The sequence below is a fragment of the Pinus tabuliformis genome, chromosome 5_2 (assembly GCF_031772625.1).
Source record: "Pinus tabuliformis cultivar Carrire ecotype Pingquan chromosome 5_2, CPIR1, whole genome shotgun sequence".
NCBI lineage: Eukaryota > Viridiplantae > Streptophyta > Pinopsida > Pinales > Pinaceae > Pinus > Pinus tabuliformis.
Genome location: NC_142306.1, coordinates 434,423,806 through 434,451,261, shown reverse-complemented (window position 1 = coordinate 434,451,261; position 27,456 = coordinate 434,423,806). Strand labels below are relative to the sequence as shown.

At 38.1% G+C, this 27,456-nt stretch overlaps 1 protein-coding gene across 7 annotated transcripts in view; it reads left to right on the top strand.

Moving 5' to 3' along the window:
• LOC149159517 (uncharacterized) overlaps window positions 1-27,456 on the top strand; it is a 350,379-nt gene that overhangs the window by 179,071 nt on the left and 143,852 nt on the right. For all 7 annotated transcript variants that reach the window (XM_089436495.1, XM_089436499.1, XM_089436497.1 and 4 more), the window contains 3 exons: window positions 496-717; window positions 980-1,027; window positions 8,387-8,632. In XM_089436495.1, coding sequence (XP_089292621.1) covers window positions 496-717; window positions 980-1,027; window positions 8,387-8,632 — 516 coding nt within the window. The remainder of the gene's footprint in view (window positions 1-495; window positions 718-979; window positions 1,028-8,386; window positions 8,633-27,456) is intronic.

Below are 27,456 nucleotides of genomic sequence, written 5' to 3'. Positions count from 1 at the left end.
TGAATACCATCTGGCTTGCAAACTGGTTATTTCATCCTAAATAATTTGTGACCAATACTAACATTTTTGTCATGTAACTGCAATGCCTACACTGCTAATAAATAAGTAAACATTTTCCTCATATAGAAAATATAATAATTTTGCCTGCAACGTAATTAACCATGGGCAGATTCTAACTGTTACCTCTTTTATCGCTTCCAGTTTGCCTCTGCTGGACTTCCTCTCTTGTCACTTGCCTTTCGTGTTCTGCATATCTCCTGATTTCCTCCTCTCACAGGATTAGGGCATTGCTAAGGTGCTCTTTGTTTCTTTTCAGAAATTATTTTTAAAATCTGAAAATTCATAAGAATTTACCTTTCTTCTCAGGGCATGAATATCTTTTTCTTCTATTCACACTACATCTGGATTCAAAGGGTTTATCTGTTTCCTACCCCAAACCCTATCTCTTGTAAATACGATTTTAAATTACCTGAATGATTTGCTTGCATATGGCAGGTTGCTTATCACACTCCACCCCGCTTCTCAGTTGATGTTATAGATCATATTCGTAAAGGGGCTGTTATGCTCTTTCATTGCTTGGGACTACGTGATTTTGCACGGATTGATGGTTGGTTCTTGCCATCTTCAGACTCTAGCTCTGCAGATTCTCAAAATGAAGATACAAAGTTATTTGGGAAGCTCAAGTCAGGCACTATTATTTTCAGTGATATAAATCTGGTAAGTGGTTTAGACTGGAGTTACTGTGGATGTAATATTGACTTCCATGTGAATGGCCTTTTGTGTCATGTGTTTAAAGGATTTAATTGTATACTCAACTCAGGATATCTGAAGTTAGAGATGCCAATTTTGGAATAATTTACATTTTAGTTCCATACATAGCAAAAGCTATTTATTTTTTTGCCATCCTTGGGTGCTTTTTGACCTGGCACATTTAACCATTCAACCATTAACTCAGCATGGTTTTTGGTTGTTGTACCAGATTAGTGGGATGGAGCAGACAAGTTTTCTTTTTCAGCAAGCTGCACAGGTGCCTCACTGTATCATCTATCTACATATATGGAAGCTACTTCTTTCGCATGCTAACTATTTTATAGATGTGCATTTTTCCATTATAATATGGATCCATTTCTTGTATTTTATATGGTTTGTAACCTCTAAATTCTAGTTGTTGCTTCAAAATCTAGCAGGCCTGATGCAAAGCTTCACTAGGCAGGGTCAGACTATATGGCAACAAGAGAAAAGGTTGCCACTGTCACCTCAACAACTTTTTTCTGCTATTTAGTGGTATTCAACGGTCAACCCCGAGGGAGACTTCCCTAAATCACCTAAAGGATATTCCCTATGGAGACTTCCCTATGGATCAAGGTGATGTATAAGAAGTCTAAAATATTGGATACGGTACTGGCAATGCCTAGAGAGTCCTAGATGCTCTATACCAAGGTTCAAAATTTCTATGCCTAGACCAAAGAAAAGGCTGCTATAAGTTAGAGTTTGATTTTTATTCAATTATAGGGTAAGCAATGTCACATTGCAGCCAAAAAAAATGCCCTCTAATGGTAATCAACAACAAAGGGACAAAGGCCTTCTACTAGACACCAAGATTAGGGCTAGGATATTTATTTTTATGGCTGAACAATATGCATAAACAGCAAATGAGGGATTACATCAGGCCTAAATAAGGAAGTTTAACCATGCACTATTCTATATTTTGCCTTTATATGATTTATAAATGCAATTCTTAAATTGTAAGCCACAAACATCCGACAAAATTTCACTTCTATGGAAAAATTAGCCCTAAAATATGTAGCGGCTAACCCTAGACGTCTAGGAATGGGGAAGAGAGGAAGAAAATTAAGAAGTTTTATGGATGATCAACATATAAGGTGTCATGGCTTCAAAAGGGACATCAGTTGGTAGTGAGTGAGCAATGTGAAGTGGAGCTGCAGTTGGGCAAATACAGTGATAAAATTCTGTGTAATGTGATGCCTATGGATGTGTGTCACATATTGTTGGGTAGGCCTTGGCAATATGACAGAGGAGTTATGCATGATGGAAAGAAGAACACATACAAGTTCAGTAAAGATGGTGTCAATCATACATTGCTGCCCCTAGAAGAAGAGGATACATCAAAGAAATCTGATCCAAAGACCCTTTTGCTGAGTGGAAAGGAGTACTTGCAGCAGATGGAGGAAGATGAGGTAAGTTATGCGTTGGTCTGCAAACCCAAGGTAATAATTACTTCCACAAAAGTTTCTGATTTACCAATTGAAATTCAAGAGATGCTGGATAAATACTGTGATATTATTGTTGATGATTTACCTGATGAGTTACCACCCATTAGAAAAATCAGCCATCACATAGATTTGATTCCAGAAGCAAATCTACCTAATAAAGCAACTTATAGGATGACTCCCACAGAGAATGAAGAGGTCAGGAAACAGGTACAAGAATTGTTAGACAAGGGACTGGTTAGAGAGAGTTTGAGTCCTTGTGCAGTGCCAACAGTGTTGAGCCCAAAGAAAGATGGATGTTGGAGAATGTGCACTGATTCGAGAGCAATCAATAAGATAACAATCAGTTACAGATTTCCTTTACCTAGAATTGAGGATTTGATAGATTGTTTGAGTGGAGCTAAATATTTCACAAAGTTAGATTTAAAGAGTGGTTATCATCAAATCAGATTTAGAGAGGGTGATGAGTGAAAAACTGCTTTCAAAACCAATGAAGGATTATTTGAGTGGATGGTAATGCCTTTTGGATTGTCAAATGCACCTAGTACATTTATGAGACTTATGAATGAAGTTTTGAGGGAATTTATTGGTAAGTTTGTAATAGTATATCTGGATGATATATTAGTTTATAGCATATCTAAGGAGGAACATGTGAGACATCTGCATTATGTCTTACAAAGGTTACAACAAGAAAAATTACTGTTAAACTTAAAGAAATGTTCATTCATGAAGGAGGAGTTGGTGTATTTGGGCTTTGTTGTTTCTGCTGATGGATTGAAGATGGATCCTGAGAAGATCAAGGCTATTATGGAGTGGCCTTCGCCAAAAAGTGTCTTTGAGGTAAGGAGCTTTCACGGTCTTGCTAGTTTTTACAGGAAATTCATAAGGAATTTTAGTAAGATTAATGCTTCAATTATTGACACAATAAAGAAAGAAAGACAACCATTTAGATGGACTGCTGAAGCAGAAAAGAACTTCCAGTTGTTGAAGAGAAAGATTACTGAGAAACCGATTTTAATTTTGCTTGATTTTAATAAACCCTTTCAAGTGAAGTGTGATGCCAGTGGAGAAGCCATTGGAGCTGTTTTAAGTCAGGAGGATAAACCTGTTGCTTATTTTAGTGAAAAGTTGAATGAGACAAAGAAGAAATATTCTTCTTATGACAAGGAATTTTATGCAGTGGTACAATCCTTGAAGAAGTGGAGACATTACTTGATGTCCAAGGAGTTCATATTGTATTCAGATAACCATGCCTTGCAGTACATTATGCAACAACCAAAGCTTAACCAGAAGCATGCAAAATGGGTAGAATATCTGCAAAGTTTTAATTTTGTATTAAAACATATAACTGGTCAGTCAAACAAAGTAGCAGATGCCTTAAGTAGGAAAAGCATGTTAACTCAAGAAAGTCAATTTCAAGTGTTGGGTTTTGATTTTCTTAAAGAGTTATATGAGAAAGATTCAGATTTTAAAGAGGCATTTGAAGCATGTAAGAATCTTGTTTTGTTAGACAGAAGCAAGTGGCTAGATTATTTCCTGCAAGAGGGACTGTTGTTCAAAAGAAATCAACTGTGCATACCAAGTTGTTACATGAGGGAAAATTTGATCAAGGAGAAACATAGTGGAGGACTTGGAGGACATTTTGGTGCAGACAAAACTTATGAACAGTTGAACCGGTTTTATTATTGGTCGAAGATGAGAGCTGAAGTGGAAAAGTATGTGAAAAATTGCAAAGTCTGTTAGTATGCAAAAGGAAGGAACCAAAACACAGGTTTGTATGTTCCATTACCTATTCCAAATAGGCATTGGGATATGGTAAGTATGGACTTTGTTTTGGGTTTACCAAAAACACAGAGAGGAAATGATTCAATTTATGTAGTAATTGACAGATTTTCAAAAATGGCACATTTTGTTCCATGTTATAAAAACAGTGATGCTACTCATGTTGCCAATTTGTTTTTTAAGGAGATTATAAGATTACATGGGTTACCAAAGAGCATTGTTTCAGATAGGGACACCAGATTTGTTGGACAATCCTGGAGGACATTATGGAAGAAGCTTGGAACTAAATTGACTTTCAGTTCTGCTTATCATCCTCAGACTGATGGACAGATTGAAGTTGTAAATAGAAGTTTGGGTAATCTTTTGAGAAGTCTTGCAGGTGAGCATCCAAGACAGTGGGATCAAGTATTAGCACAGGCAGAATATGCATATAATGATTCTCTTAACAGGAGTACAGGACAGAGTCCATTCCATATAATTTATGGAATGCACCCAAGAGGAGTGACTGAATTGAGTAATTTGGGACAAGCTGAGAAGAGAAGTGCCAAAGGAGAAGATTTTGCTACAGAAATTCAAGCAATACATGAACAGGTAAAGCAACAACTATAGGAAAACAACATCAAATACAAGGGCAAAGCAAATTTGAAAGAGAAAGGGAAGTTAATTTTGAAGTTGGGGAATTGGTTTTGGCACACTTGAGGAAGGAAAGATTTCCAAAATGGGAGTATATTAAACTGAAGTTTAAAAAAATTGGGCCATGCCGAATTTTGAGAAAGTTTTCTGCAAATGCTTATGAAATTGAATTACCCCCTGATATTGGAATATCTCCAATTTTTAATGTAGCTAACTTATATAGGTATGAAAAAGAACATGCAGAAGACACAACAGAGGATCAAGAGGAACAAGAGGTTGATTGGGTGAAACAGTTACCTATAGCAAAAGAATTGTAGCCAAAGAGGATTTTGGACAAGAAACTATTGAAGAAGACAAGAGGACAGGAGTACTTTCAGTATTTGGTCAAATGGAGGGATCAACGAATTGTTGAAGCTACTTGGATGACAGATGCCATGCTACAAAAGTTGGGTAGTTCTGTAGAAGAGCTCATGGACAGGAGCCCATGAAGAATTTTGTCCTAAGGAGTCCGATGCAGGAGCATGAGGCTTGGAGGAAAAATGCTTCAACTTATTCCAAAAATACCAAAAAATGTTACAAGCAAAGGAGTGGGATCCTTTAGTTGTCAAATTACCAGCTTTCTAGATAGGATTTTGAGCTAGAATGTAGGATTGAGTGATTTTGTAATTAATTAGAGTAGTTTTGTTTTAAGTTGAGATATTTAGGGAGAATGTCGACTAGATTAGAAATTGTTCAAGATTAGAATTTTGATCCATTGTTTGAGGATCTAATAGTTAGAGTGGAGTTGTATTAATGCAAGTTTCGAATGATGTAAAATGGATTTTGACCGATTTGATTTGTATTGTATTGATTAAGGAAAGAGAAGAATATCTTTGTGTATTGGTCGATCCCGGAGGTACTATGACCTCCGAAGCCCTTTTTATGCATCTTTGAATACGAGTTTGTTTGTTAAACTCAGAGCTTTTTCAGATCTCATGTGTTCGCATTTGTTCTCTTAAGTCTTTGTTAAACAGCAAAATTGGCCCTGGTTTCTCAACAAACACTTTGTTAAAGTCCACAACAGAGATTTAAATGTTTTAATTCATATCGGCGTTCCCCCTGTTTCCAATGTATGCATTGATTTAGTCCGCAAGCCAAATTTCAGTTTACACTGAGAAAAGGCGCAAATACACAACCTGATTCGAAATCCGGACTTGAAATAATATAGACGGGAACCTATATGCTATCGGGTCCGCGAACAATATCACATTGCATTGCTTCAGTGGAGTGGAACCAGCTTATGGAATTGTCGAACTCCGATATTGCGATAATACCGGGATCTGAAATTTCATAATTGGTGGCTTATACTATATCGGGTCTGTAGGAAATATCGGATCGGAGGTTTGAAGCGGAGGGAGCCTGGCTCGTGGAATGGCGGCTTGCGATATTGCGATGGGCCGATGTGTGAATTAATTTCAACCATCGGATTGCGATTAACCGCAACCGTTGGATCGGCGGGGTTAAAAGTATTATCGCATTGGAGGAGTTAAAAGGTTGAAGACCGGTCTATTGAGATTGCCGGGGAAGCGATCACCGATAGTGTTATTCCATATTCTATGAAATAAGAGCGCTGATAGTGTATTTTATGCATATATCTCATTTTGGCCATTTTAACAGCGCTGATAGTGTTAAAGCCCTCTGTTATGATTATTGTGCCCCGGTTGCCATTTGGCATGAGATCTGTGCGATAAACGCAGTTCTGTGTGATTAATGAAGAGGACTAGTTATTGCGGTTGTGAAGCGAGAGTTTAATAAAACAATTTGTTCTTAAATAGATGATTGATACTCCGCCTGAGAAAGAAGAAGGGGTTCCGCTAGAGTTAGAGGAGATTGTAACAGGTATTGAGCGCTTGTCCTTAACGCCTGCACTCCGGCCATCAATTTGGAAGACCTGGTGCAGAACTTGAGCAATTTATTGAAGACACCTTTGAGGCATTATTGAAGACATCTGAAGACACTTGTGGAAGTTGATCTTGAGACACCCTTGGAGACCGTGATGTATCATTGAAGCCATCATGAGGTAACCTTGGAGAATTTTGTGTGGGTAACATGAAGAGTTGTGGAGATACCTTCATGTGAAGACAAGGTTGTCATTGATGACGTGATGTGGAGACTAAGTGAAGGGATAGTTGAAGATTGATAGGGCTCATTGAAGAAGACATTGGGAGCCGTGAAGTATAACCAAATATATCTTGATGAAGTAAAGCTAAGGATTGGAGCCCAAGAGGTTGGAGCCTCAAAAAGACAAGGTTGGTGCCTTGGAAGATAGGGTTGGAGCCCTAGAGGATCAGAGTCCTCAAGAAACCAGGCCGGAGCCTGATCTAGATATAGGGTTGAAGCCCTTGAGGTTGGTGCCTCAAAATTGACAAGGCTGGAGCCTTGGAAGTCCAAGTCGGTGCTTGGCAAATACAGGTTGGAGCCTGGGAGATTGAAGATCAGTGTCTTCATCTAGGATTGGAGCCCTACATATATTGTACTTGATTTATTGAAAAAATTAATAAAAGCATTTATTCTTATTGTTCATTTTGTGTTCTACATATAAGTGATCTAACTGGTAAAAGTAAAAATTGAAAAGGAATACTGATTCACGCCCCCCTCTCATTATTTCCAATAGCTCTGTGGTTGAGCAGGCAAGAAGTGATCCCTTTTAGTGGATTTGCCTGGTACAAATATTCCTTGGCTGTAGCGATCACCGATCTCCGGGGTCCGTGAACAAAGAAAAAAAAAACAGTACAAAAAATATGGTGCTTAAGAATATACAACTGTTAGAGAATCCGTATTAGAAAAAACATACATAGAGCACATTGGACATATATGCTTATATTTTTGATGCATAAATGTGTCTGGCGGATGATATCTCTACCCTGATATCTTTCATTGAGTAACGTCAATGATCACTGTCAATAAGTGGCAAGAACCTTTAGAAGCATGAGTGGCGCTTATGTGCAAAATCTTTCATGTGCAAAGGAGTATAAGGAATTCCTTTGGAAGCATTTAGCCTCCTTGAAGCTAAAGGTCCAACTTTTTCTGTGCAAAAGAAGGTTTGAAGTGAAGGGGTTGGGTTGGAACAGGAAGACACGAATTGGGTAATAATTATCTGAAATAACTGTGGTTTCTTGATTGGTTAAAGCTGTATATAAAGTACTTATTAAAATTTGTGATGGTATGTTGGTTATGGGGGGATTGTAGTGGAAGTTGGTATATTCCTTGTTAAGAGTTGTTGTATGCTATAAAGATTTGGCAAGTTGTTATCTTATAATCTGTTAATGAGGTTAAAGGCCATCAATGTATTTTTTGGTTGAATATTGTGAATGAAGTGTTGAAAATTCCAAAACTAATGGGTGGGCTAGTTATGGAGGATGGTGTGGAAGTTGGCATATCTTTTGTTTAGAGTTATCTTATGTAAGTATTAAAGAAGGTGCTATTTTCTTATAATGTGTGGACAATGTCAAAGGTCATGAGTGTGTTTCTCAGTTGAATATTGTGAATGTAGTCCTGGAAATCCTAAAGCTGATGTCTTTTATATCTGGGTACTACTGAACAGTGCAAAGTGATGCCTTACCTATAATAAGAGTTTCTTTTTGTTTTAACCTTCTCCATTCCCTGCTCACTTTTCTATTCATTTTGCATGTCTCTTTTGTAATATAGTGTGGATCATGTAATTATGAAGTTTATTGTAAACATTTTTATTTGATGATCAGGTTGGTTTATCACATTCATGCATCCTTCGTACAATAATACGACGGGCATGTACACGTTTTCCAAAACTCTATTCATATGCTGAGCGGGCATGTTCCTCTGAGAGATTCAGGCTTAGCAGACTGCATGAAAATAGCCGTGAGCCACATCGAAAAGTTTTTATTCTATTTGGTGGTGAGACATCTGAACGACAGGTGTCTCTTATGAGTGGAACAAATGTTTGGCTTAACCTGCGAGCATGCAGCGATGTGAGTATTTGAGTATAGTTTCTACAAATAGTAAGAGTCATTTCTTCTGAAAATGTATGTTTTGTACCTTTAAATTCATGATTGAAGTTTTTGTTTTGTTACTAAAGTTCATTATTGTGATAGTGACTAGGGTAACTAATAATTGTATTCTTTTTTCTCTATGACAGCTGCTGTGATTAAGGAATGGCTAGATCTATAGATGCAATGTTTGACTATTACTATGTCAGCAATGTCATGTTGTAATTTCTAGCTTCCTGACGATCATTTCTATTAAATTGAGAAATAAACCACATAATATAGCATCATACATTCATAAGACAGTGAAATACCTAAAACATATTGCAATTTGTCAACTGGAATGCTTATTGTAATTGTCATGTCTCAAAACTGTCCTTGAAACCAGGCTATTTACAAAACAGAAATTAAGTTTTCCATGCCAGAAAAGAAAGAAACTGAAGAAAACAAATCATGGCTTTCTTTGAAATAAGATAAGTATCTTTTAGTACCAGACACCACCAGGGGCTTGACTGTTTGGTCAAGAGAGGGTGTTGGCTGATATTCACCCCACCGTGATTCAATCCTTGCAAAGAGTGTGGTATGTTTCATCCCGCGGAATAGTGGGGTCATCATGGCTGTTGAGCTATGTTGCAGGAAACTTGCCCCCCAGGATCCTGTATCAACCACATTTCTGTATTGAAATGCTGAAATGTGACTGAAACATACTTGAAACACATTTCAGTTTGTATGAATCACATTTCATACATACTGAAATGCGTTTCAATGTATGTACAATGCGTTTTCAAATGAAATTTGTATGATTTTTCTTTGATTTAAGTGTTGGGACCCATATTTTTCATTTTCATGAGTATTCATAGGTTAATTATGAATCAATGAGACTTCTAGAAATGTCTAAGACCAGATTTTTTTTTGAATGAGGGTTTCTGTTAATTTTAGTTAACAATGATATGTTCTATGCTTAGCGCAATTTACTTCAATGTTCCTTAGCCGCGCAATAACAATTTCCAATTTCCAATAGCAATCACAATAATCACATTGACAGTAAAAGCAGATAGAACATGAAACAAAATGCAAAAGAGAAGCCAAAACAAGAGGACACACCAGATTTGGCGGATGCTAGGAAAAAACGCCAATCTGGAGAAAATCCTTTGATCAATTCTTATTATTATTATATCAAAATGTTCAGCAGAGAGAGAGTACAGTAGTCAAAATTGACTTGCCAAATTCAAGTCAAAACAACCCTGTCAAAATCTGTGATTTTCTGCAGCAGTCAACAGCTCTAACTAGAAAATCAACGCTGGTCAGAGCAGCAATAGAATGACTTCGAAGCAACTCAGTCTTCCTCAGTCAAACTCACCTTGATCAGAAGGTCAAAGTCAGCCCAAAGCAGTCCAGTCAAACTTGGTCAAAGGAGAGAGAAAACTGCTGTAATTTTATGGGGTCAACCCGCAATTTGGTCTGTGGTCAAAGTGCTCAGAAAACCTCGGTTTCTGTGCCAAAAGATGCGGCCTGTTGAGACAGAAATATCCCCAAAGGATTGAAGTCAAATGATGCCCAGAAGGTTCTGGTCAATGCTGGTCAAACTGCAGTCAACTCTGTAATTTCGGCCCTATAATTCAGCGTCTGAAATTCGTCCTTCTTGATCCACGCGTGTGAGAGAGAATAATGCCTAATGTAGTACGAATCAATGAGAGAAGGAGAGAGGATGTGTGAGTGATGATGTCAAATGAGGTGGAGGGACACTTGTATTTATACAAGTCGATGAGGATGAAGAGTCATGCCTATTGGGCTTCATGAACCTACATGACGATGTGGCCGACCTGAACAAATTGTACATGAGTGGGCATAAACTCAAAATCATACTTCTGCTTGTCTAAATGAGATGATCTTTATATCAATCTTGGTCCTCTCGTAAAGAGGAATCTAATGCAATCATCATCTTCACCAAAAGAGTTGTCCCAAAGAGTGTGAAATTCCTAAACCAAAATTCCTACTGCGACAACTAATGATATTTCTCCTACTTGTTAGATTTACATGAACAAGTTATTTGTAGTTTCCTACGGCAAATATTGAAATACATACACTGAGACCTTCACTTAATTACTTTATATGCGGAAATAAGAGACTGAGCAATAAAGAAAATACAACACAATGACACCGTTATTTTTGGACAAATGTCCCGGGAAAAACCCGATGCAGGGAAATCAGTGCAACAGATCTGAGGGTTTAGTATTATTAAGCAGTAGCAAATTCTGAATACATCTCTAAATACCTCAAGGGTTATTTAGTTACAGAGAGAGAAATATTGGCAGAAAGATTTGTGAGATTACCTCACACAATCACTGAGAGAAATCCCGGCCGATCCGGTCACTGGATGAGGTGCCTCTAGCAAAGCCCTACGCTGCCTCTGCGTAGTCCTCACGTAGTCCCTGCGTCAACACCTCTAGACATTGCGTCACCCAGCCAACTGATCAATTTGCTGCCCAGAGTCACTGCTCTCAGCCTCCTGGTCTCACACCCCAACTCCTGACTTCTGAAACTGACTCTGCTACAAAATTTCAGATTCTCTCTCACCCCCTGCATCAGCGTCTGCGTGAGAGCTACTGGATCACTCTCTGCCTCTCTCTACTGATGATTCTTCGACCGAGAAAATCTCTTTCCGGACGCTATCTCTACCCCTCAACTGCAAGAAATCTACTCGATCATAATTTCCTCCTGAGAACTTCTCACTTTAGAAATTCGATCTCTTGATCTCTCGGTGTGTCTTCCAAATGAACCTCAAGCTTCCTTAAATAATCTTCTTGTTGACATTCAACTACCGCAATTAAAAGCTAATCAATGGCTAAGATCATTTTAGCTTGATCCTCATCTTCTTCTAGAAGTTACACAACAATTAGATTAATACCCATTAATATTTTTAATTTTGTAAGTTTAGACTTAGGGACCCATTAAGGAATATTAAGTATTTTAATAAAATTGTTTCTGGGTGGACTTTCCCAAAACGCTTTTTGGGTTCTTTGGAATACATGTGCCCAAGCCTCCCTGCAAAATTTGAAGCCTAGAGCACATCCGATGCTACCCGAAATAAACACTCGTAGCGAGGAATGCACTCTAGCAATATACGCTGCTGCATACTGCTCTGACTCTAAATTATCGTCCTCTGCACTACTGATGTCTGACATGCTGTCCACCAACTACTATGCTGCTGCTGACAACGCCACTGTCTACACTGCATCCATACTACAATTTCCTCTCAAGTGCTGCATCTGTGCTGCTGCTAGCACTGCCATTGCGAATTGCCACTGCACTGCAAACTATTGATTTGGGGTAGCATCGGATGTGCTCTAGCCTCAAAAATTGGTGGAGAGGCTACAACACATGAGATCTCCAATACCCAGAAATGGTTTGGGCAGATTCTAAACAATTTGGGAGATATTAAAATAATTAATATTTTTAATGGAGTCCCTAAGTCTAAACTTAGGGAAAATAAAATATTAGTGTGTATTAATATAAAACTCTGTTAGAATGGTCCAAAAGTCATGTATCAAGCCAGAATTAATCTTAGTCTTTGATTAGGGACTTAATCTCAATCTCGGCTATTGATTTATCAACAAGAAAAGTATAAGAGGAGGTTTGAGGGTCACTTGGAGAATACACCGAGTTGATCAAGTTTTCGATTTTCTGGGGCAGGGTTTCCTGAGGAAGTTGAAAGAGTGATCAAAGGTTGTCGCTGAGGGGTAGTGAATACAGAAGTAGAGAGGCAGAGATAGTACTAGGAGGATCAGCGCAGAAGCCGGGAGAGAGGGACGCATATCTAGCCAGAGGTTCATGTAGAGGCAGCCAAGAGCTGCGTAATGCCTCAGAGAGCCAACATGGGTGATGCAGAGGCTCTAAGGCCTGACACAGGGCCTCCAGAGGTTGACGTAGGGCAAGCCAGGGTGACGTTGGGCCAGAAAGGGCTGACGCAGTCCCTAGAGGCTAACGCTGGGGTTTTCGTGCGACAGATTGGAGCTGGGAGCTGTCAGAGTGTTTTTCCGATGTTTCAACTGGAATATCTGCTTCCGAGTAGAGAGGTGCTACTGCCGAGATTATTCTTTATTGTGTGAGCTTGTTTTGGCATCCAGATTGTATTTAGAAACTGCATAATAATAAAACCTTCAGATAGCTGCACCGATTTTCTTGCATTGGTTTTTTCCGGGGACATTGGTCCAAAAATAGCGGTGTCACTTGTGTGCTTGTTTTTGTTTCCTTCAGTTGATGATTTGTAATGTGTTGAGCATGTACTTGTATTTATTTTCAGTATTTACATGGTAAATAACTTGTTAATTAATCAGAAGAAGTAGGCAGAGATAAATCAGAAAAGTACATGAAGAGTTTCTAACAGTTAGACATAGAAATTCCAACATGGTATCATAGTGTGATTGTAGATCATTGGGTAATTGAGGGCATCAATTGAGCAGAGAAGCAGCAGAAAAAGCAACTGTCCCTAGTGACGAAAGTTGTTCCTAGCGAGAGAGTAGCAAGGAAGGGGTGACGCAGTGCCTGCATCATCGAGTTTGAGCCGGGAGGAGGATCAGTGCAGTGGCAGAAGGGAGCAGACCTGACCGACGCAGTGCCCGATCATCTTTCTCAGTCAGGAAGGATTGACGCCCATGGCTAGGAGGTGCATATTTTGCTGGTCCATGGATTGCGAAGAGCCTAGAAGCTCTAACCTTCAGTTTGTTGGGGCTTAGGAGGCTGTGGGTAAGTTGCAGAGTGAAGCTAGTGGTGTAATTTAATTAGAACAATACCTTACAGGGCAAGACCAAGGAGGAGAGAGTTGCTACCGAGGATTTCTAGCCAAGAAATCCGGATCAGTGGTGCAACTGCACTAAGGATTGGTGTGGGGGCATCTCAACATTTGCAGAGGGGTTTCCAGGAGGGAAATTGAGGCTCAGAGGGAGTCACACCGAGAACTTCCAGAAGGGAAGTAGAGGAGAAGCGAGATGGTAGTGAACGGGGTAAGAGACCGGGACAGATTGGACAGAGCCTCAAACTTCGTAGTCTGGAAGGCCAGAATCTTATCCGTTCTAGACAGGAATCGTGTTAAGCACTTCGCCTTGAGGATGATAGCGGTCGCAGTTGACCCGACTAATCACAATAGGTACGAGGATGCAATGGCGAGGGCCAAGAGCATCATCCTTGATGGGGTCAAGGACCATGTAGTACCACATATTGCCGAGAATAATACGTCAAATGAGATGTGGGAGACCCTAAAGAAATTGTATCAGCATACTTAATTAATTTATATGCAGAAACAAGAGACTGAGCAAGAAAGAAAATACAACACAATGACATCGTTATTTTTGGACAATTGTCCCTGGAAAAACCAAATGCGGGAAAACCGGTGCAACAAATCTGAGGGTTTATTATTATTAAGTAGTAGCAAATTTTGAATACATCTCTGAATACCTCAAGGGTTATTCAGTTACAGAGAGAGAAATACTGGCAGAAAGATTTGTGAGATTACCTCACACAATCACTGAGAAAAACCTTAGTTGATCCGGTCACTGGATGAGGTGCCTTTGGCAGACCCTACATTGCCTCTGCACAATCCTCATGCGATCCCTACGTCAACCTTTCTAGACACAGTGTCACCCATCCAGTTGATCGATTTGTTGCCCAGTGTCACTGCTCTCAGCCTCTCGGTCTCACACCCCGGATCCAGGCTTCTGAAATTGACTCTGCTGCAAAATTTCAAACACTCTCTCACCCTCTGCACTGCCTCTGCGTGGCCCTGCATCAGCCTCTACGTGAGAGCTGCTGGATCACTCTCCGCCTCTCTCTGCTGATGATTCTTCGACTGAGAAAATCTTTCTCTCTCCAGATGCTATCTCTGCCCCTCAACTGCAAAAAGTCTACTCGATCATAATTTCCTCCTGAGAACTTTTCACTTTAGAAATTCGATCCCTTGACCTCTTGGTGTGTCTTCCAAATGACCCTCAAGCTTCCTTAAATAAACTTCTCATTGACATTCAACGACCCAAATTAAAAGCTAATCAATGGCTAAGATCATTTTAGCTTGATGCTTGTCTTCTTCATTAATATTTTTAATTTCCTAAGTTTAGACTTAGGGGCCCATTAAAAAATATTAATTATTCTAATAAAATTGTTTCTGGGTGGAATTTCCCAAAATGCTTTTTGGGTTCTTTGGAATAGATGTGCCCAAGCCTCCCAGCAAAATTTGAGGCCTAGAGCACATCCGATGCTACCCCAAATCAACAAGGTGGAATTTGGCCCTAGTTGCATTTTTAACACTCCCTCTCAACTAGGAAGAATTCCACTTGCCGATCCATCGTCGATCATCATGCCATCCTGTACACATCTTCTGGACCCATTATGTACACATCTTCTGGACCCATTATGTTGCACATTCATTGAATCTCATGTTGACCAAGATGGGGAAGCAAATTGAGTGGATTCAAGTCATTTTTGAAGAGGCAAAAGAAATTCAAGCCTTCATCACAAACCACCACATGTCCCAAGGCATCTACAAGGAATTTGCGAAGTTGGAGCTCCTTAAGGTACCTAAACTTTAAAGTTTATTTAAGAAATTCTAATTTCTATGACTCTAAATTCAAATATGTAAATTGGATTCTCAAATGTCATGATTCGTTAATCATAATAGGTATTCAATCAATTATGATTTTTAATTTATTGAAACATTAGCACTTACAGGTTGCCGAGACTCGTTTTGCTTCTCACATCATAGTCTTAACAAGGCTTATGCAGGTGAAAGAAGCATTACAATCAATGGTATGTAGTTCTCTTAGACATCAATGGAGGCAATCCCAATCTGAAAAAGCACAAATAGTGAAAAGCTTGGTTGTTGATGATGAATGGTGGGATAGGGTGGAATACCTCTTGGCATTTACTAAGCCAATTGTGGATTTGCTCCGCATGTTTGACACAAATATGCCTAATGAGGACATTGATTCCATGATAGAGAAGATATGGGTGGTTAAAAATGCTAAGGAGAAGGACCCAGATGAAGTCTTTTACAGAGAAGTAAAAGATATATTGACCAAAAGGTGGAACAAGATGACCACCCCATTGCACCTTTTGGCCTATGCAGTGAATCCAAAATATTATTCTGCAAAGTTGCTAAGTGATCCAGAAAGAACTGCACCAAACAAAGACCCAAAATTCTCACAAGGATTTAAAAAAGATTTTAGAAAGATTTTTGTAGATCCTGAAATTGGGATTTGGATTCGTTCAAAGTTTGCTCATTTTGTGGGATCAGAGGGTTTGGGTGCTGATATTGATTGTATGTGGGACAAGACCAGATTAAGTCCAATTGATTGGTGGAACTACTATGGTGGGGAACTTCCACATATCCAAAAATTGGCCATCAGGATCTTGTCACAGGTTGCTAGTTCCTCTTCAAGAGGAAGGAACTGGAGTACATATGGCTTCATCCATTCAATGAAGCGAAATAGATTGGGCTCCAAGAAGGTTGAGGAACTAGTGTATGTTCATTCGAACCTTCGTCTTCTGTCACAAAAGAGTGACATGTTGTCGCTCAGATTATACAGGCACCACGCCAATGACTTGGGGTAGGGGTTGTCACTCTGATCCCCGCCCACTTTGTTCTAGCTGTCTCCCAACAACAGGCTATGGGGGGTAGTCCCTATGGAAATGAGATGATGGAAAGCAAGTTGGGAACCAACTTGCCCGAGAGACACAGTTGAGTGGCCTAGCTACTTGGTAAAAATTTAGCAAGACTTAAAGATCTAATTAGATTTGGAATTGAGACCAGTGCCTTATGGAGTCAAAATTCTTGCTTATTATAAATTATGACCAAGTAACCAGATGGACAACTGCTGCTTAGATGAATAACTAACCTATATGAAGTGCAAGTCCTAAAATCTAAGTGTGATGCAAGGGTCTTCGTTAGTTTTAGATTATATGCCTAGTCTAAATTGTTGAAGTTTCTAAGTCTAATTGTTAGAAATCCTTCCTGTACTTTCTGATTTATCTCTTCCTACATGTTCTGTTAATTAGCAAGTTATTTACCATGTAAATACTGAAAATAAATACAAGTATAGTCTCAACACATACAGATCATCAACTGAAGGAAAAACAAGCACACAAGTGACACCATTGTTTTTGGACTAATGTCTCCGGAAAAACCCAATGCGGGGAAACCGATGCAGCTATTTGAGGGTTTTATTATTAAGCAATTTCATAATACAATCTGGGTGCCAAATCGGCTCACCCAACAGAGAATGATCTTGACAGTAGTACCTCTCAGTCGAAGATAGATATTCTAGCTAAAACCCCAGATTAACAATCCAACAACTCTCAGCTCCAATCTGCCCCACAAAATCTCCAGGGTCTGCCTCTAGCGACTATGTCAGCTTCTCTGGCCCAGCGCCACCCCAACTCGCCCTGTGTTAGCCTCTAGAGCCTTTGCGTCACCCACGATGGCTCTCTCTGGCATTGCGCAGCTCTTGGCTGGCTCTGCGTGGGCTCTAGCTGGCTCTGCGTGGCCTCTAGCTGGCTTTGCATCCCTCTCTCCCGGCTTCTGCGCTGTTGCTCCCGGTACCCTCTCTGCCTCTCCGCTTCTGTATTCACTGCCCCTCAGCTGCAACTCTGATCACTCCTTCGATTTACTCAGCAAGCCTTGCCCCAAAAAATCGAATTCTTGAACAACTCGGTGTATTCTCCAAGTGACCTTCAAGCCTCCTCTTATACTTTTCTCATTGACAATTCAACAACCGAGATTAAGTCCCTAATCAACGGCTAAGATTAACTCTGGCTTGATCCATGACTTTTGGACCCTTCTAACAGAGTTTTATATTAATTCACATTAATATTTTATTTTCCCTAAGTTTAGAGTTAGGGACTCCATTAAAAATATTAATTATTTTAATATCTCCCAAACTATTTAGAATCTACCCAAACCATTTCTGGGTATTGGAGATCTCATGTGCTTTAGTCTCTCCACAAATTTTCGTGGCTAGAGCACATCTGATGCTACCCCAAATCAACATAAATTGAAACTTTTTCATAACCGTTTTGAGAAAAGCCTTCAGAGTAGGTTGTGGGATGGAAGCCAATGGGAAGCAAGCAAAGGCTTGATTAACAATACCTCCCCCTGTGTTCCAACCACCCAGTGCCTGAGGCGCTGCAAAGACTGTGGCTCTGATGACTACAAGGTCACTGTGTTAACCACTACGAAGGGCTGAATCTCTCAAGCTAGATGATAAAGGGTTGTCCTAGGAGTCTATCAACCAAGCTTATGCTTGGAAGTAAGTTTTTAATGCAAGCTAATCCTAGAATACTTATGCAATGATAATGAGTGAAATTGTTAGTTTTGAGATTAGCTTAATGTTTTAAGTACTTCAATTTATGATGAATTCTTAACGACAAGAGTACTTACGGACGAGTTATGTGCAATCTCACAACCAAGAAAGTGCCAATTTACTTTGTGCCAACAATAGATCAATCCACAAGATATTAAACCAATGACAAACATGAAAGGAACTTAAAACGCCTACCCAGTTATCAATTAGCCAATGGTTATCAATACAAGATGCCAATTACAGTTCATTCAAGATATTTCAATGATGATTCTATAACAAGATTACCAATGATCTTATGCCAATGCTATAATGCCAATTAAATTTCAATTATTAGAACTTAGATATGTGAGTGATTTAAGTGCCAAGTTAACAAATTCTTAAAATCTATCACAAGACAAACAATTGTTAGAGCTTAACAACATAAACCACTATGAACCAAGTAAATGATGAAGAGCTACTTATGATGCAGTATGGGGCTGCAGTAAATATCTCACCTCAAAACGAGGAAATTGCCAAACATATGAATCATAACATGACCAAGGGGTAATCCAATGAGTTTCCATTGTAAATTAGTGAATTTTAGCTCACTTATGATGAGTTATTATTTGTTATATCAAGATCTGAAATGTACTTATAACAGCAGAGAAACAAGAGTGAAATCAATGAGCTATCAATGTGAGGGTGTATGCCAAATTGTGCCCAACAATTGCTAAGTGTTAGAACAAGTTAGCCAATATGAGACTATGAATTCTCAGCCCTCTTAAGATGTTATGTTCAGCATATATCAGATCTGAAATGACTTGCTACAACGGTAAGGAAATATGTAAAAAGTGAGAAAACAAGTGTCAAAATATGCCCAAACTTTGTAAAATGCTGAAACGTGCTTGCCAAACTGATTTTTTTTGAATTTTGAGCCCTTTTAGATGTAATATTCGGAAAATATCAGATGTGATTATTCAGTTATGCAAAGATATGTCAACAAGCTAAGAAATTGATCTAGGCTAGCTATGCAGTGCCCAAGTGGCAAAAAATTTAGGAAAATTTTACTATGTAATTTTTAAAGTATTTTGACCGATTATATGTGTTTTTAGCACTTTTAATTCACTGTTATGAAAAATATATTACAGCTGTAAGAAAACAATGAGGAAAAGAAGCGTTAGAGAGCAAACCCTAGTTCCAAGGCCTTGTAGATCACTCTGCCAAAATTTTGCAATGAAGTTTCCATTTGAAAACACAAGGTTTTGAGCCAAATTTTTGCAAAACCCACCAAGCTTTAGTCCCTTTTTTTTAATTTATCTACCAGAAATGAATAAGGGTCAAGTTAGGGCCAAAAGAGGGCAACGCTAGGACCGGTAGAGCTAGCGTTGGGAAAGGGAAAGCTTTGGAGGCCAAGGAAGAGGCAAAGGAGGTGAAAAAAGGCCAAGAAAGCTTGATGCTGGAGGGAGAAGGCCCTCTAAGGGTTAGCAACTAGGGTTTAGGGCTGAATGAGTGGTCAAAAAGGCTAAAAAAGGGAGAGCAAAGTGCAAGAAGGAGACACAGAGTAGGACGAAGGAGGAAGAGGTCAAAGGAGGGCTTGAAAATTCCACGGCTAGCCCAAAGGGCAACTGTCCAAGGTCTAGGAGGGAGGCCGAGGCCTCTTGTGGCCACGACTAGGCCAAAAATGGCCTTAAACCTTCAGCGCAAGGCCAAAAAGAGGATGCTGAGGCCTTAAAAGGTTGACGCTGGCCTCTGAGAGGCCTAAAATGATGACGCAAAGTTCTTTTAGGCTGACACTGGCCTTGGAGGGGCTGGATTCAGGGCCGAGAGGGCTGGAACTTCAAGCCCCAGAAGCAATTTTTTTTTTTTAATTTGCTTCAAGTCTGCAATTTTGCTCGATTTCTCCAATGGCTGGCCTTGCAGAAAATTTGGAGACTAGAGCTTACCCTCAAGGGCCTAGATTTAGCTCTATTCCAACTTTCTCCACTTGATTTCACGTGCAAAAGTAGACTCACAAATATCCAAAACCCCAATATATACAAAAATCTGAAAACCTCAAAACCCCAATTAGAGATAATTTACAAAATATATTTTACAAATCTATTTACAAAATTTACAAATGTACAAGGGTTTTTGAAATAAATTTTGGGAAATAATTTTTTTTTGGAGTTTTTCTTTGATAAATAGCTAATAAAACTTTTGAGATTAGATGCACGCTACAATCTTAGCGAAGTTAAAGAAACCACAAAAAATATCTGAAGTCCTGTTGACCACTACGTGTCAACTACCCATAGCAGTACACCCCCTTTTCTTTGCAAAGAAGGGTAGCGCTTGATCGACATGTCCGTGCCATTCGACAATCATCGACAGCTTGATCAATCTATGTTGTAAACCTAGTCTGCATGTGTGCATTGTAAATGATCTTAGCAGATATGAGTCATGTATGTAAATTGCCTAGGTGGACCTAATTTTCTAGTGATAACCTACGTTCTGGAAGGTTTTTCGTCTCACCGATCCATGATCGGCAGAGTTTTCCTTCAGCCTAACCCCAAAGCGGGAATGGATTTTGTCATTAGAATCATAGGAGAATCCTAGTGTGTTAATCTGCTAGATTATAGTTGTGTTGCAGAACTAGGTGGTTTATGAGGGTCTATGTCAAATGGGTTCTTCCCCTTGAGATGTAAAGTTGTAGCAGTCATGATGTAAAGTGTCTTGAGGGTTAGAAGATGTTTTAATCCCCTCATAAGTCCTAAGTCCTAGGTCCTAGGTGATGTTTCCAAAGGCTAAGTTCGAGGATCCATGTAAAAAATAAATTAAAAATTTAAAAAATTTAAAAATTAAAAAAATAACTGAAAAATAAAAATTTAAAAAAATAAAAAATAATATAATTTATAAAATAAAAAAAATAAATAAAAAAAAATTTAGATAAAAATAAAAAATAATAAAATAAAGTAAAAAACCTAAAAATAATAAAATAATAATATTTTTGCAATTTTTAATGCATTAAAAAATTCGACGGATGAGATTAAGAGATGTCTTGATCCTCATCGATGGTCGAGATCATTTTGACGTGGATCACTCGAACTAGCTGTTGGGAATTTTTCCTTTAAATAGGGTGCTAGGGGTCATTTGAGATCAGATTTGATCTGTGAGTCTTGTGCTGAAGAAGCTCTCTTGTAAACTTGTTCTGGTGCTAATAAAGAAAGACTTTGGGGTTGAAATCTTGCTGGTGTTACTCTCTGGAAGCGCTGTGAGCTATTTTATTTTCTGCATATTTTCATTTTCAGCCATTAGTAACAGCTTATTGTAGAGTATTGCTGAGCACAGGTATCTTGTTCACTTGCTAGGGTTTGAATGGTATTAGGGTTTCTGAAATAATGGCAGGTATCTCCATTGTATCTGAGATCTAGTACTGTTTTTTTTCTCTTTATTGATGGTTGAAGTGAGCTGTGCAGGAAACCCTTATTGAAGAAGATCAATGGGCGTTTGGGGAAGTTCTCGGTTGAACCAGCCAACTCCCACAAGCATTTTCCTGCAGAGCCCAGCGAGTTTTGATCTTGGGTTTTATCATTTAAGTTTATTTTTTAATTTGCATGAGATATTTCTGAAGTATTTCATAATAAATCTGGAATTTTGATCATATTACTGCTGTTTATTGATAAATCTGGCTATTTAAGAGTCAAAAGTTGTAAATGCTGATCTAGGGTTTTCATTTTGTTTATGCGCATATTATTTTTGGTAATTTTTCATTTCAGGTTGCAGGGTTTCTGAAGCATCCGAGGGTTTATCAGTGTTGTCTGCTGTTCAGGGTTTTCAAATTTTATCTGAAAAGGAACCTGCAGCGATTTCATCTCCAGCCATCAATCCATCTCTACGTTGCTACCCACTCAGAAATCTGTCCACTTCGCATTATATCTCATACAGCTCCCTCCATCAACATTCACCTGCAGATTGCCTCTCTCTCCATACGTCCAGCTTTCCACTTAGCCAATTCAAAACCTGCGCAGCGTTTCCTTTCCAAACGCAGTCACACTGGCCCCCAAACGCTGCATAATCGCCATCAGACCTGCGTTTTCATTCATAAAAGCTCCACGTGCATCCCTCACAGCCCCTTGCGTCTTATCATTGCCATCCACAGTCTATCCGTCCTGTATACACCGAAAAACTCAGTGAAATTTTAAATTCGATTCATGGTTAACGCAGCTTTGGATTGACGGGCCACCAGCAAATCGCTCCCTCCTGCGTCGATTTTCTGGGTTCCACGCACCTCACGCAGTCTTGATTCGACCCTACAAGCCTGCGTGAGCGTTTTTTCTTCCACGCTGCTGCTTCATTCACTCTGTCCGCCGTCAAATAACCTGTAAAACGAAATGCATGTATGGGCCAGGTAAAGATTTAAAGTTTTTCGTTGGTGTTGGATACTTCCTTCAAAGCCTGCGTGCTTCATTCACTCTGTCCACCGCCGATCGCACAGTAAGAGCGTGGTTCTGGTATATTCATACGTTTGCATTTTGGTTAGTTTAGTTAGAACGTCCTTTTTTCTCTACTTTTAATTGTGTATTTTTTTTTTATGAAGGGAGCGTTCAGAATTTCAAGCGTTACTTTAGTTCACACTTTTTAGATTTTGATTTAATACTTTAGTTTAGTTCATTTTATTTTTATTTAGATTTTAATTTTTTTTTTTTTGTGTTGTAGGTTTTAAAAAAAATAAAAAAATAAAAGAAAATCGTTTTTTAAATTTTTTTGGTTAGCGTGGTTAGTTTTAGAATTAAATTTTTGTTCATTTACCTTTAGTTTCATTTAACTCAAGTTTTTTGATTTTAGACTTTAGATTTATTTAAATTTAGTTTTGTTTTATTTTTAATTTCATAAATCAAAAAGTATAAAAATTACAAAAAATTAATAAATAAAAAAAAAACATAAAAAGTTTTAATCCTTAGTTTTTATTTTTGATTTGATTTGATTTATTTATTTATTTTTAGGTGTCTTAGATTAGATTTTAATTATTTCAAGTTTTGATTACTTTAGTTTTAGTTTAGATTTTAATTTTAAGTTTTGTTTTAAAAATATAAAAATAAAAGAAAATTCATAAAAAAATTATAAAACTTTAAAAGGCATAAAGAATTTTTTTTCTTATAGTTTAGATTTAATTTAGTTTAGATTTTAATATTTAGATTTTTTTGATTTAAAAAGTCTTGTTTTATCTGAAAAATATAAAAATATTTTGGGAAATTTTTTTTCTTGCCTTGGGAATTTATCACGCTTCATTTTTTCCTGCTGAGGCTAAAATTTTGATGTGGGATTAATGTTTATCATCTTTTATGTGATTTAGCATGTTTGAATGATCATGAATGTAATATTTGGTTAGCGTTTAAAATTACGTGGTTGTGTATCAAGCTTTATCTTTCGAAGTTTTAAATTGCTAGATCATCGTGAATTTACTGGATATCTTGCATCGTTCGAGTTATTTGATGATAAATGATTGCTCTACATGGTTTACATCTCTGCAACATTTAGTGAATAATCATTTAAACATTAGCTTCATAAGGCACTGGTCCATTAAATTAATACAATCTATTTAGTACTGATTTCCTTTCGTGTCTCCCAACCCAACTGGTTCACAGTTGGTCATCCATTTTCCTACAGGGTCTACCCCCCTTAGCTGCGGGAGACAGGCTTAAACGGAGAGATTGGGGATCAGGGTGACAACCCCCGATCTGAGGGTTGTCGTGACAATCTGTGCGACAACATTTTTTGGCACCGCTACCGGGGATAGAGTTTTTCTGGCCCTGGTGTTTCAACGACATTTATCATTCTTTTATCTTTCGCATATCTCATTTGAGCTGGCAGAGTCAACATTTTTTGGCATCATTTGGATCTTTTCATCACCTTATCTTTCGTCATATCAGCAACTTCTCTTCAGTTCGTTTCTTGTTTGGGTGGCGACTCCATTTTCTTATTTTTCCCAGACAAGAAGCCTCTATCATATCAGCTTGTTTGTTGCTTTTTGGATCCTAGAATTAGATTCATCGTTCAAGTGGCGACTCCACTTCTTTCATCTATTGATTTTCTTGAGCAAAGATCTCGTTCTATCATCCATTTGGTCCCTAGTTATTCATCATGGATAATTCATTTAAACCATGTCATTTTATTGATAATCTCCATGATTTTCCGAAAGAGGCCATTTCTAAATTATTTTTGTTCTCAGGTGGTGATTCAGTGATTGTTAGATAGCATTTAAACAGGTTTACTTGTGTAATGATCATATATTGTAGACTTCCTCAATATAATCATGAAGATGTCAAGGTGCGTCTATTTGTCCATTCTTTAAAGGGTGATGTTTTGAACTGGTTTAATAATTGTCCTGAAGATTCTTTCACTTCTTTACAAGACATTGTCGATGCTTTTAAAGATCGATATGGTGATCCAGATAGCTTGCCTTGTGCCCCTAAAATTGTGCAACAGAATGAAAGTAATCTTGTAAAAGGTCCAGCTGTTGATGAAAGATTCCAAGACAATTCTTCATATCAGAATGTGCCATCCACCTGTACCATTGCAGATCAAATCTATGATAGTGGAAAAGCAGGGACAAATTGTAAAAACAGTGTTGACAATGAAAAGGAAGATCAGAAGCAAATTATACAAGAACTAATGCGGCTGGTAAAAAATATGGAGGTCAATCAAACTAATTACGCTAATGATGTGAGAACTTTATGCACCCACCTGGAAAAATGTAATAAGGAGATGGAAATTATGCAAAATCAACATGCTAAGGAAATTGAGGCCATGAAAACTAATCATGACACAGAAATTAGTTTTATGCAAAGCAAGTTATCAGGCTTAGAGGAAAATATAATAAACATGCAAGCAAATCATAAGGAAGAGATAAACTCTATGCAGTATTGCTTAATGACCATAAAGGAAAAGAACGATAAAGTAATAAAAGATATGGAAGAAAACCATGCCAGGGAAATTAGTGCTATAAAGGTTGAACACTCTAGTCAGATGGATGCCATTAAAATGTAGTTTCAGAAATTTCAACAGCGATCGGAAGATGAAAGAAACCAAGGACTGTCAATAGATCAGAAGCCTCCTTATCTGTTACAACAAGCTCCATCTTGTTATGAGGTTCTTTGTTCCATTGAAAATTGCCTGGATGAAAGGGAAATTAATAATCAGATTGATACTCACACAGTTAATCCACCAGTCATTGAATATCAAGTTATAACTCATGGCACCTGTGAGATTGGTCCATCATCCTTGGCAGGGCAGATGCAGAATGAAGAAATACATGTCACGCATACTTCATCTGAAAGTTTTGAAGCTGAAAGTTCGATGCCATCAGTGATACGACCTGCCAGGAAGAAAAAGCGCCAAAGAAAGAGAACGAGAAGAAGATTTGATGCATCAGACGGCCGAGAGCAGCTTGATTTTCGGATAGGAAAAAGTCCTACCATATGCAGAATTGGACATGGCACATCCGACAAACAGCCGATAGATTTCCCTGAAAGCAGGCAAATGCCCAGTATACACTACATTGAACACATCTGATGCCATGGGGCATCCTTTGTATTGTATTTCTAACCCTATTCCTTGTCATTTCAGCATTTCATTTCAGTTTTAGGATTAGATTTACTTTTCGAGATAGTTAATAAATGAAGAGCTTATATCTTTCATGTGCTTAAATGTTATATGATGACTTTTGGATGGACACTACTTATTTCTATTGTGTGTTGCGTGGATGCAGATTCTAGATTCTCACATTCCTACAGTGCAGCAACGTGTCCCCAAGTAGAGCCAGATGTTGACCACTACGTGTCAACTACCCATAGCAGTACACCTCCTTTTCTTTGCAAAGAAGGGTAGCGCTTGATCGACATGTCCGTGCCATTCGACAGTCATCGACAGCTTGATCAATCTATGTTGTAAACCCAGTTTGCATATGTGAATTGTAAATGATCTTAGCAGATATGAGTCATGTATGTAAATTGCCTAGGTGGATCTAATTTTCTAGTGATAAACTATGTTCCGGAAGGTTTTTCGTCTCACCGATCCATGATCGGCAGAGTTTTCCTTCAGCCTAACCCCAAAGCGGGAATGGATTTTGTCATTAGAATCTTAGGAGAATCCTAGTGTGTTAATCTGCTAGATTATAGTTGTGTCGTAGAACTGGGTGGTTTATGAGGGTCTATGTCAAATGGGTTCTTCCCCTTGAGATGTAAAGTTGTAGCAGTCATGATGTAAAGTGTCTTGAGGGTTAGAAAATGTTTTAATCCCCTCATAAGTCCTAAGTCCTAGGTCCTAGGTGATTTTTCCAAAGGCTAAGTTCGAGGATCCATGTAAAAAATAAATTTAAAATTTAAAAAATTTAAAAATTAAAAAATAACTGAAAAATAAAAATTTAAAAAAATAAAAAATAATAAAATTTATAAAATAAAATAAAAAATAAAAAATAAATAAAAATTTAGATAAAAATAAAAAATAATAAAATAAAGTAAAAAACCTAAAAATAATAAAATAATAATAAGTCAAATTTTTGAGTAAATAAATGCAGAATTTCAATTTTTAATGCATTAAAAAATTCGACGGATGAGATTAAGACATATCTTGATCCTCATCGACGATCGAGATCATTTTGACGTGGATCACTCGAACTAGTTGTTGGGAATTTTTCCTTTAAATAGGGTGCTAGGGGTCATTTGAGATGAGATTGGATCTGTGAGTCTTGTGCTGAAGAAGCTCTCTTGTAAACTTTTTCTGGTGCTAATAAAGAAAGACTTTGGGGTTGAAATCTTGCTGGTGTTACTCTCTGGAAGTGCTGTGAGCTATTTTATTTTCTGCATATTTTCATTTTCAGCCATTAGTAACAGCTTATTGTAGAGTATTGCTGAGCACAGGTATCTTGTTCACTTGCTAGGGTTTGAATGGTATTAGGGTTTCTGAAATAATTGCAGGTATCTCCATTGTATCTGAGATCTAGTACTATTTTTTCTCTCTTTTTTGGTGGTTGAAGTGAGCTGTGCAGGAAACCCTTATTGAAGAAGATCAGTGGGCGTTTAGGGAAGTTCTCGGTTGAACCAGCCAACTCCCACAAGCATTTTCCTGCAGAGCCCAGCCAGTTTTGATCCTGGGTTTTATCATTTAAGTTTATTTTCTAATTTGCATGAGAGATTTCTGAAGTATTTCATAATAAATCTGGAATTTTGATCATATTATTGTTGTTTATTGATAAATCTGGCTGTTTAAGAGTCAAAAGTTGTAAATGCCGATCTAGAGTTTTCATTTTGTTTATGCGCATATTATTTTTGGTAATTTTTCGTTTCAGGTTGCAGGGTTTCTGAAGCATCCGAGGGTTTATCAGTGTTGTTTGCTGTTCAGGGCTTTCAAATTTTATCTAAAAGGAATCTGCAGCGATTTCATCTCCAGCCATCAATTCATCTCTACGTTGTTGCCCACTCAGCAATCTGTCCACTTCGCATTATA